The sequence below is a fragment of the Tigriopus californicus genome, chromosome 10, assembly GCF_007210705.1.
Source record: "Tigriopus californicus strain San Diego chromosome 10, Tcal_SD_v2.1, whole genome shotgun sequence".
Classification (NCBI taxonomy): Eukaryota; Metazoa; Arthropoda; class Copepoda; order Harpacticoida; family Harpacticidae; genus Tigriopus; species Tigriopus californicus.
Window position 1 is genome coordinate 6,371,893 of NC_081449.1, and position 11,876 is coordinate 6,383,768.

The 11,876-nt window shown below is 42.2% G+C and overlaps 2 protein-coding genes and 1 long non-coding RNA gene across 3 annotated transcripts; all 3 read right to left on the reverse strand.

Moving 5' to 3' along the window:
• Positions 1-281: 281 nt before the first annotated feature.
• LOC131889405 (uncharacterized) lies at positions 282-1,040 on the reverse strand. Its single transcript, XR_009374203.1, has 2 exons — positions 847-1,040; positions 282-761 (listed from the first exon to the last, which is right to left on the reverse strand). It is a non-coding gene; the product is annotated as an uncharacterized LOC131889405 (long non-coding RNA).
• A 2,427-nt stretch (positions 1,041-3,467) lies between these two features.
• On the reverse strand, positions 3,468-5,743 carry LOC131889382 (G protein alpha o subunit-like). The gene is made up of 5 exons (XM_059238470.1): positions 5,461-5,743; positions 5,091-5,391; positions 4,856-5,015; positions 4,038-4,232; positions 3,468-3,749 (listed from the first exon to the last, which is right to left on the reverse strand). Exons 1-5 carry the CDS (start codon positions 5,675-5,677, stop codon positions 3,468-3,470), a joined length of 1,155 nt encoding a protein of 384 aa, XP_059094453.1. The 5' UTR covers positions 5,678-5,743.
• A 1,446-nt stretch (positions 5,744-7,189) lies between these two features.
• On the reverse strand, positions 7,190-10,134 carry LOC131889399 (beta-1,3-galactosyl-O-glycosyl-glycoprotein beta-1,6-N-acetylglucosaminyltransferase 4-like). Its single transcript, XM_059238490.1, has 5 exons — positions 9,670-10,134; positions 9,216-9,598; positions 8,450-8,821; positions 8,017-8,337; positions 7,190-7,943 (listed from the first exon to the last, which is right to left on the reverse strand). Exons 1-5 carry the CDS (start codon positions 9,781-9,783, stop codon positions 7,775-7,777), a joined length of 1,359 nt encoding a protein of 452 aa, XP_059094473.1. The 5' UTR covers positions 9,784-10,134; the 3' UTR covers positions 7,190-7,774.
• Positions 10,135-11,876: the final 1,742 nt, after the last annotated feature.

Below are 11,876 nucleotides of genomic sequence, written 5' to 3' on the forward strand. Positions count from 1 at the left end.
GGTTGCCTTCACTCATCCGGCAGCAATTTTCCGGGATTAAGCGCAATTTCATGAAGGTGTGCCTTCAAGCTGGCGGAGGAATTGAAACGCAGAATTAAAGTGCATTTGTTCACTCGCATATTCTGGCATCCCTGACTCTCTCTTTCCACCGCCAACAGGCTTTGACATCGCAGCTGTCTCGTCTGAATATATTTTGTGGCCGAAATTTAATCACTCGGCCATTTGGAGGCATATAGTACACGTACCATTTCCACCCCCTCTCTTTTTCGCTTCAACCTGACTCCATGAAATGAACAATTTATTTTTTGTTTGAACAGAGATCAATACAAAACGAGATGGGAGATGAGCAGTCTGAGCACCTCACTGTCTCTCGACGTACATTCTCCCGCCATGAAAAATCCCATTGGGGCGCCCGAGTCTGGTGATCTGGTCCCTTTAACAAGGATTTGGACAGAATAGTAATGACATCGTCTGTCTCATGATCGTCATATAACACATTCTTCGCCTCTGGCCTTTTGTGAGCAGATGGTTGTAATATCCTCACATCCTCCTCGAACTCCGCCTAACTTACGTACATTGGTCGATGACAATAATAAGTCATGCAAATTGATGTATCCACGTGTTTTCCTTTCGACTAATAGAAATGAACCTGATATTAGAACAATCCAAGAGAGATCTTAGCGACCTGGACTGTTCGAAGGCTCTGTATAGAGCCACTCTTTTTGGTTCGATGCTCACATTCTGTCAAAATGTGAGTCATCCTATAAATAAAGGTCCGTGCTTTCAGCTCGTGAACTTATACGTAACATTAGGATTTGAGGGACCCAATGGAGAAATGCTTTTTACCGAGATTCGATACGCTGCTTTCACTTAACGACCTGGGAGGGCGATCTAATTTTTCCGCAGACCCTTTGGCTTCCGTTGCTTGGCCATGGAACTTGATGGGGAAAAGAGAATCCAGAATCTGGTCACTTCTTTGGCAAAACATATTCGACGGGCCAACAAACAACGCCCTCTGGCCAAATCTAGTGCATTTCAACGGAGGCGGTGAGTTGAATCCGTGAAAAGAAATCTTCAAGGCTAATAATTCAATTTTAGTGCTCCCTTGGGGTTTGAAAGCCACAGAGTAGGCGTCATTACCACCCGTAAATGGGGAATTGGGAAGATCTCCCTTCATTCACCCTAGTACCCCTCTTCCTCTTCCTTTTCCATTTCGGAACAAGCAACAACCCGGCTCGTTGTTGTTGTTTTTGGTGGTGGCGTTGTGGAATAGAGAGCAGTGTACTGAATTCATGCTATTACTAGGTAGTAGGTAGTGTACAACCCTCCTACCCTCTAAAAACACGGAGTATTGGCCAGGCTTTGTATCCCTACTTACAGTGTAAACCTTTCATTTCTTCCACAACATTTTCCATGAGTTATGGCTCGTTCAGACTGTAGAGGATGAGAGGGCATATCCTCAGTTAAAATAGCTCTGGGACATCACCAGAATCCTGCTCATTCATCTAGATGAAGTCTGACTTGAGTAACTGTTCAAATTTGGACGAGAAGCGAGGTAATGTTCTCGCACCAATAGGCCACATGGCACAAGGTCGTCCGTCTCTTTTGTTTCTACCCTCTGGAATCGCCCTCCAGAGGTCATATTCGACATCTCCTCCGAGATATTTTTCTCCGTTTCCCAGATGCTATTTCCGAACTGATCATGAGAATGCCCGATCATTATCAACTCACGATCCCTCCTGAGTGCTGACTACTGACCCTCCCGTTCTTGGCAGAAGTCAAATCGGGTTCTCAGGGAATGGCCAAGCATGCCTAATGCTGATGAACCTTTTAAGTGTGTATGTGTGTGTGAGAGTGCGTGTGTGTGTGTGTGAGCACTTATGTCCCACCCAGCCCCTGGGTCTAATTCCCCTCGTTTACCGTCTCGAAGGAGTCATTAATATCTCGGAGGGATTAGAGTGTGGAATATTGAGGAAAAAAATGGCACTCGTCCACCCAATGTCAGATCCACAATGAGGGTACAGTAGTCTGTGTTCTGCAGCAAGTTTTGATCGCCTCAAATATCCTCTGCAATGAGGAGGGGAAAACGATGGCCACACAGCCACTCCCAATGTGGCAAATGAGGATCGTGTTTTCTTGTCGGACATCAATTTGTGGAGCAAAACGTGACTTCGTCCAATTCAAGGAGATTTAGCCCGTCATGAAATAGGAAACATTCTGGCCCTCGAACACCAGGAATTAAGTGGATTGTCTAGATACATAAGGGTATTAGTGGGTACTGACTGAACAGACAAGCTATCTTGCTGTTGCATGATATGAAAATCGGGAGTGATTTTCAAACAAGATTCCTGCACGATACCAAATTTGATCTAATCCGGGCTGGCTGGAAAATCGACCCTCTTCGCTCCCAATTTCCCTTTGGCTCGAGATCAAGTGCTCGAAAATTCATTGACAAACTTTTGGGGAGGAAAGAAATGCGCAGTTCATTTAGAACTGATGATCGATCCAAAAAATCGAGTGCTTCAGGGATCCAAAGTTTTCCCCCTTTTGGTAAAAGATTTTCTGATCCCGCGGGTCTGAAGCCCTGAACCGACCGAGGGATTCCAATGTGAAAGGAATTAGCGTGCTTCACTGAACTTGGCTATTGTCCTCATGTTTTGTGGGGTTCAGATGATGGAACATGGAAGAATTCCGTTGACTCAACTGGCTCTTTCTCAATCCTTCGCGAAGTCAACTTGGATGCTGAAGGTGCTGAAATAGAATGCCGGTCCTTGATTGCATTATACCAAGTTGTTGAAGAGTTAGCGTTCAAATTCTCATTTGGGAGGGCAGCTGAGCTTCAAACATCTGAACATGGATGGGATTGCCCTCCCAGTAAAAAAGTGGGATCTTGAAGTGAACTAATATCGTACATTGAACGAGCATGACTCCACATCTCCGATGTTCTCTATGTGATCGTCATCTTCGTCGTTGTTCGTACTAAATTCATCTGCGTGACAAATCACCTCTCGCCCTTTGGGAACCGTGTCAAATCAGCGTTTCTAATTTGGCGCATCTCGTCGACTAGCTCTCTATTCTCTTTGGGTTGGATTGAGAAAGGGATTGACTTGGGGATCTGGAGCAAATCATCTTTGGGAAAGGCCAACAACGCTGGGGAAATGTTGAGCAGAACGAATCCAACTGTACGTACTACGTATATGACTATAGATTTGCCGGAACTTTCGCAATGCTACGATTTGGTTGGGACGGCAGAGGAAAAAAAGGCTGAGATCCCAGCAGATTTTGGGAATTCGGATAACTCGCGTGCTCTTTCAAGGAAAACTTATCTTGTGGCCAATGAAGACTTCCAGGGAGCTTACGACCTGGATGTTTCTTCCATTGCTCAGATGAGAAGGACTTTACTCCATCAGAAAATGGGTGTATGGGTCAAAAAGCACTTGGAAATGGGCTGGGGTCAAGATTCGAAATCAAATCATGTTTATGTCTTTCAACTGGTGCATAACAATGATATCAACAACTGTGGTGAAGACCACATTGACATTATCTGTATTGGTGGCACACGTGAAATGGGAGTAGATGGTCTTGGCTCTCTGGTTTTTGTCGAGGAACTTCTTCAGAATGAAACTAGCGTTTTCCTCAAAGTCCGTGAAGGATCCTTCGTAGTCAACAAAATATTGGGAGAGCGGGTTGGTCTGAATCTTCTTTTGGAACAGATCCACTTTGTTGAGGAACAGGACCATCGAGGTTTCCTTCATGGCGGCATGAAAAGAGGAACATGTACCCGGGACATAATGAGATGATCTGATTTATGACACTTTTTCTCTTTGACCCAGAAGCTTTTGTGCTGAGGGTCCTTGAGCCCCCTTTGGTCTTTGTAGTCAGAAAAGTAATTAACCCAATCCTTCTCTTACATTTGGAACAAGGGGATCAAAGGAATTGGAACGAGAGAATAGTTTCTCAGTCCCGCATTATTGGCAAGTGCAGTTTCGTTCAGGTTTTACGGGCGCAGGATTGGCTTCAGCTTGTACTCCTCTTACCTCAAACCATCGGTTGTTACAGATGCTTTCAAAGAGCCGTATAGATTCCTTGAGTCGATTGGTCGTTGGATCTTCCTCTAAAGTTTGGTCGTAACCCGAGATTGCGGCCAAAAAAAAAACGGAAGTGACGTTATCGAAGCAATGGATCCATTTCCTTCGCTCGGTACGTTGACCACCCACATCGTACATGCAGAACTGGAACATTGCAAACATTCATCAAGAAGACCCGTCAAGGCTGGTTTCGGTCCATTTTTTTGCCACATTCTCGTGGCTTCCCCTGACCTTTAAGGCCCGAGTACCCAAAAGTCCCACGTTCTCAGTTGAAAACTCTCTTGTGCGCAAGATTCCTTTTATTCGTTTGATTGTGTTCCAATTTGGAAGGAACCCTGATCCGAACGCTGAGACGTTGAGTAATTGAGGTTAAAGAAGCAAAGGAAACTGCAGGGGTGGAGGTGGAACGAGTGAGTGCCTGTCTCCTGGCATGCTTACTGGCCTCTCTGCCACCAATAGTCTATATATAGCAGTCCTCCAACACACTCACAAACCCCATTGATGGACCTCAAGAACGACGCTTGGAATAAGACTGCTTTTTGCAGCGAATGAGATTGAATGTTGCCTTAGATGTATCAATTAGGACAAAGGTGCAGGAAGTCACATTGAGCAAGGGAACACGGAACCCAGGAGGCAACCAAGGAACCACCGCCGCTCTCTCATTTCCATTTGAATCCCTGGGGTCTTAATGAGACTTTTTTTTCAAGCTGGAACCATCTTTGTACAACCAACTGAGGTTTAAAGGAGCCAATGAATGGATGGCATACCAACATGTTTTTAAAGACGAAAGTCATTTCCGATATCGTCGTCGTCTTCACTCGGGTCCTCAAGATATCGTCCTCGGTTGGAATGTAGTCCTCATCCGAGATGCGATCTAATGCGTCGAGAAAGTAGGCTGCAGAGTCATTGAGTTGGTATTCCTTCGATCTAAAAATGCGTTATAACGTATGTAGTAGATAAACAGTGATGTACTACGTAATCCAGTCAACGGATGTGCCTTACCTCTCGAAGCACTTACGAACCCCACTATCTATCCACAACTTTTTCATGGCGTTGTAGAGGTGCTCGGGCATAGTCTGAACTTCCAAGAAATTCAACTCATCCACTTCAAAAAGAAACACCTTGGCCATGCTTTCGGTTTCAATTGAGCTGTAACTGATTTTCAGCACTTGCATGCCTTTCAAAATGGCTGCTAAACTCTGAATGGTGTTGGCAATGACCACGTTGCGATATTCCAGTTGTTCCACCAAGGTGTAACCTTCAGTGTGAATTATCTTCATTTGTTTGACAAACGTTGATTTTCCTGAACAAATCAAGAGGCCCAAAGTTCCTTTACACAGTTCTGCAGTCACTCAAAAAATAAATGACGTACCTGATTCTCCGGCTCCTAGAAGAAGCAATTTGATTTTTTCCGCTTCTTTTCGTCCCGAGTTCACAATGGATCGATCGATCCTCTTGGTCTTACTTGTACTAAACACAGATTGGAACACGTTTTGAGGCGAGGGATTCGATGATTCATCGTCACTGATATCGTCCTTGTCCATATTTGAATATATGTTGACATTGGGAATGGAGCAAGAGGTTCCCATGACGGAACCAGATGGCTAAATCCGGCTGGTTTCTATCCAAAACGTGGATTTTGATGGGTGGAAAAGGTACAAATGACGTACGTTGCTCTATTTCTCTCTCTCTGATCCCTATGACAACCCAACTTGGTAACCAGAAGTCTTGTAAAGTTCATCACTAACCATAAGGTTCAAAAGAAATGGTTCAAACATCAAGCAGTTCACCGAAGAATCAAAATGACCTGATGAAACATATACCTACCAAGTTACCTGATCGTACTTGGTCTATGCCAGAGATCCGCCATTTCTATTTTTACTGGGCAAGGCTGGCTTATTCTTTAGTCCATGGGCAAGAGGTATCCAATTGCCACGGTCTGTGTGCAGTAACCTTGGAATACGCTGCGATCTGGCATTTTAATCAGAGTATCTGAGCCCACCAAAAGACAGACGCAACAGAAAGCTCATTAGTCCTGAGAGACCAAAAATAGCAATGAATATCTGAATGCTCCTCTTATTGTTCTAAACTGGCGGGCTTGAAGTGAGCACTCCCACCAGACCATTGGCCCCGGTAGGCGGATAACCTGGCCATTTGTCTTTTGAAGAGCCAACATTTTTGGCAGTTATTGCTTCCGAGACCTATTGAGGTGGTGGAAGGACCAGAGGAGAGAAATGCTATCCAAGTCTAACCACTCTTGTCCGCCGAGGATAAATCCTCAAGGAGCATACTTAAAATTACGGAAGGAACGAAGGAAACCCAAGGAAGTTCCCTCGTGTCCTTGAAACTGGAATGCCGTGGTCCATTGATACCGGACAAATATTTCAGGAGGACTGGACTAGGTTGGGAGCGCTGAAAGCATTTCGAATATGCATGAATAGCAGATCAAGAGTGACATGAAACCTTCAGCGAACCTAGCAAGCCAACGAAGCCGTAAAACATGTTTGGCTAATCCATGTCTCTTGTAGAATCTGAATAAAATTAGCACGTTAATGCCAGATTCACAACGACCAGGAGTACCTAGCAATCCAGATAAGCCAACCAACCAACCAGTTATCTCGGAAAATGTTCTTCCCTAGAATTGGTAGAGAATGAGCTGGAACCAGCTAGAATGATGTTGACTGGTTGCACTTGTTCCTAATCCTACTGACCAACAACATAAAGGAAAAGAAGACGACGTTCAGATCGGCAGTTGTTATACGAGAAAGGCCACTTGAGACTTGGAACAAGAAGCCACGGGCAAGCCAGGATTGTGTGGAAGAGGGAACAAGTCTGATTAATTGGCCTTCATGGATTTTGTCAGCAAACATATTTATCTGGGACCACTTGATAAATGAGATTTGCGTCCGAGAAGAGAGGAAGCTGTCATCTGGATCTGGACAAGGATATTAAGATGTTTACTGGATCTCACTGGTGCGCTTGGTCTCTGACAAGTAGACAACACAGAGAGCGGCCGATGCTTCTTTCTACAGTTCTAAGATATGTTTACAACCTCAAGGTTTGATTACGCTTGCCCAGCAAATTACGATTGAACGTGGAAAATCCAATCAGTTTCTTCCAGGGTAAGGAAGGCAGTCAATCAAGGAAGCGGCATGACCACACGTGACCAGTGAAGACTCGGACAGTAAAATATTATCGCCTCAAGGTCTCTGTCAAAACAAATAAATTTCCATTTCAAAACATTGAGAATGAATGCAACATTTTCTGAGGAAGAGATTGATAGCTATTTTGGATTCTTTATTTTTCGTTCTTGAGGTCTTTTTCTTAATCGCTTCCGGGAAGGTGCTTCTCAGAAGTATAAAAAACTTATTGGGTAGGAACGACTAGCAATATCAAATCATATGATGGATCGAAAATTACAAATAGGTGCCATCTAGACAGCCACTGAATGTTAGATTGATAACGAAGATCTTTTCGGGTGATCACCAGCCTCAAATAGAGTAATACAATGCAAATATCGAGAACTAGAAACTTAAGAGAAGACAAAAGTGTGCACCTCATCTTATCTACATAATGATATTCATTCTTAGCCACCGAACCTGTTATTTATAGTGGCTGACAAAGGTTCTTTATAGTTTCAAACATTAAACGAAATTTTGAAGTATCTTTTGAGGGGGAACAAACTGTTAGAGATCTGCATTCAAGTCCCATACATGCCTCCATTGACACAACGGAGCCAAGGGATCTACATTCAAATTGAACTTGTTGATCATGAGAGCCTTGGCTTTCCACACGCGTGGCAGATCAGCGACCCCGAAATTACACAGCCATCGAATGATCTTCCCGTAGCAAACCCTTTTGGAAAATGGAGAGATTAGAGGGCTTAAGAATCGAGAACTCTTTCACTTTCCATTTTGTCATCACTTACGTTTTGCTGTTCTCCCACTCAGTGTATCGCGTCATTCCATATTTTAGGGAGGCCATGTTCCAATCTAGAAATGTGGTTATATTGTCTTGTTCAATTTGGCCCATTGATTCCAAGCTGTGGAAAAATATCTCGTCCGGAATGCCAACATCCTCAATCCAATCCCGAAAGTCTTGAGCGATGGGATGATAGAGGGCAAAAGTAGCAAAGCGCCTCGAAATGAGCACATTTTTCAGGCCTTTGAAGATCTTGATGCCAAAAGGAGGTTTAGGCAAAGCATATCGTGTAGCATGCCAAGCTAAATCGTATTTATTAGGCCCAAACCTACATAAGAATATAAAATTAATTTGCTTTGAATAATTTGAAACGACAAACACAACTTTAAAAAATCAAACACGAAGGATCAATTTGGGATCGGCTTTGTTACATAGCCTACCTACGAAAAATGTGATACCGGTCCACACGAGGAAGGAATTTCTTCTCGATCGGATGTCTATCCATTACATTCTGTCCATTGGCTTGTTTGGCTGTGGCTTCAATGGTGCCATAAGCGACATTTGGGAGTTCAGTGCCGGCAGTGTTCATGAAATATTTCCAATCATTATCCATCTGGTCCAAACGCTCAAGACAACTCAAATCAGCTTCTAATATCGAGTAGTGGCCCCAGAAAATGGGGTTCCGATTCTCCAAAATAAAAATGCTCGTCTTTCCAAACATGTTTTGATAACATGCTATTAAGGACTGAACAGCATCAAATACTTCCTTGGGAACCTTCTTGTCCACATAAATACAATAAAAATTGTGGGGTCTGTAATAAAAATATCGAAATTCTTGGATGAATTAGTAAAGTAATGTCCAAGACCTCGATTAATGACTTAGCCGCCCAAAAATTGTACATAACCAAAATAACAAAGCAGAAACAAAAAATAATGTTAAGATAGCTGAAAAACCAAAGTTTTGACGACACGATCAGAGGCTTTCAAGTTCTTGGTCATTTTTTTAAATTTGCTCATGGAACTTTTTGTTCACATAGTTTCTCCAATAACAAATTTATATTTCTAAATTTTTGGAATACCCGATAGGTTTAGTTAGGTTGGTTGTCAGCTTTAAGGTTGAGGATGTTACTTCCAAAGTAGGTGCTCATTGAAAAAACTCAAAACAGTGCGATTTAATTCTGAAAAAGCTGCCGATCTTATAATTACCTATAAATCAGAGATAAGAATAACTCAAAAATGGCAATTTCCTTGTGAACGATAATGCTAAAGGCCATGGGAAAGTCTGGATCGTAATCAACATCTTGAAGTGCCTTCACTGGGAATTGCTCAAAGTAAGTGTAGCAATCACAGGTTCGATTGACGATTGACACTTCATTTTGGAAATTTTTGAGATCCACCATTGCCTTAGTGGAGTCCTTTATGTGCTTAGATAAATCGCAATTAGAGGCTTTCAGTTCCATAAATTCTTTGTGTAACTGAAAGCGAGCCATTGGTTTGGGTGGAGACAATGGATCATTCGTATCTTTTAAGTGAATGGACAAATCCATTTCTTGACCTCGTCGCCTTCCACTATGGCCATACTTCAGATACTGTAACAAAAAACTAAGGGCTCGGAATTCCATGTTGCAATGATTTCATCGTATCTTGATGGAACACATACCAACACAGAGTGGTCGTCTGATCCCACGAAAGTCAAAAATACGTAAAATGTTATGCACAAGAGCAACAATATCACCAATCGCTGCTTCAACAAGCGTTTTTGGACCGTTTCCATGTCTAATTGGCGTTAAGTTGTTCTGATTGGCTATCAAATACACTCGAAGACATTTCTGTTTATCTCGGCAATGTTTCTCCCAACTATTGAAATCCGATCTGTTGATGGATTGAATTCGTTTATTGAACAAACGATCTGATTGTGTCTTCCTTTATTATGCTAAGCGCTACCTTATTTGCATGGAACCACTTCATCCTGTATCCAAACAAACAAGCACAAGTGAGATCGAGTCTATTAATAACGACCTCCAGGCTTTTTTTTCTTTTCTTTTGCGGACTTCTTTACCGCTACTGGGATTGGAGTCCCAGCAGTTCAAGACAAAAAATTTATTCATTTTCATAATATTTATTTATATATATTATTTGATCGACCAACGAATCTAATTTTCAGCCCACTATGGGTCAGCTACATTATCAAGCCAATTATATGAAAAGGATTGGCTGTTAATTACGGTGATATAAATTTGTTATTTTATACATATTTTTGAAAAAGGGCTCAGAGTGGGCCAAATTTGGTGGGAAACTCGTAGGAATTCCGAGTAAACTCTAATAGTCCATGAATAATCGCGTTGCATTTATGCTTATAATGGGGACATATATTTGGTTCTCCCAAACACAAAAATCCTTAATCATTATCAGAACTTAATTAATGCTTCAATTACATTACATCGCACAATAATACGCTAAAAATGATAAAGTGCTTGAAAAATTCAGAATAACTTTCATTTGATTTCAGCGTTTTCGAACAATCTCGTTTTATAACCATTTATCCACTTCCCTTTGCCAATGGCTTTTCAAATCAAATTAGACAATATGGTCAGATAGAACTGTTGCACTTCCTATGTAGAAAGGCCCATGGGTAGCTCCAAAGAGAGGGCCCATTAAGACCAATATAAGAGACGATAATTATCTCATCCGTGTCTCCTAGGATAGGAAGGAGAGAGCCTGGTCTGGCCGGCCAAAAAAGCTGCCCATCAGATCGTCCATTTTTTCCATAGGCAGTGCCGCGTCCGTATCAGATTGGTTCTCAATATGTGGGTGTGCTTAGCGTTTAAAAGTTTCCTTGAGAAAGGTAAGGGTGGAGAATCGAACCGGCAACCTCTTTCATATGAGGAAATTATGTTCCCTTCTTCTCCTCCTTTACTTGATTGACGATAAGGAATCATTCCGAAATGAAATGGACAAATACGATATCCGTTTCAAATTTTGTTTGTGCGATGATATTTTTTGCCCTGGGGGTGCATGGCGTCAAAAGACGATGCTTACCATTAGATCATACAGCGTGTAACTAAAGTATAGACATTCATAAACATGGCTCATCCTAGTCACTGCGAAATCAGGAAAATCCAAAATGGTGTCATAAGAATGGGGCGGAATAATCATTACGATCGGATGCCCTTTTAACAGCATTATTCTTATAGCAATGCCAAACGACTCTTCTTAGATGAGCTACATTACTTTGGGATTCAGGTTAATGTCCTGACTTGAGACCCATGGGCATCTGATTATGGGGGGTCCCTGGAGGCCGTAACCTATACAAGGCTACCAGGCCTCGGACACACACCAAGGTCGTCATCGTGAACCCATAGGATGTCGGTAAAGCAACCAAAAAGAATGGAAAGTGTCGTTCGGCAATAGGACAAAAAAAGAATGAAAAGGCAAAATCTCAAAGAAGTTTTGTCGATCTGGGTTTCTTTTTGAGTACACATTCACTCATGAATTTACCTTTTAGGACATAATTTGGGTTGCCCTTGATCTTGTAGTGAATGATACTATGGCCACTCCCTGTAGTAGACCATGTGTATCTATCAAAGATTGACAGTTTCATTCAGACCCAAAAAATGAACGAAAACTGGAATGGCTTGTCATTGTGGGAAACAATATGATGACATGAGAAACAGACATTAGGATCTGATTTAAGTAATGGATAAGATTCAAGACGTTTGACATTGAGAATCCAAATGTATGCGTACATGTTGTTTCATCGTTTGAAGAGCAGATCAAAAATTAACAGTCAGCACTCTTCAGACCAGATGACGCATTTTTTGTTCATGGAGATATTGATTAAATTAGATGTTTTGAATTTTATTGGCA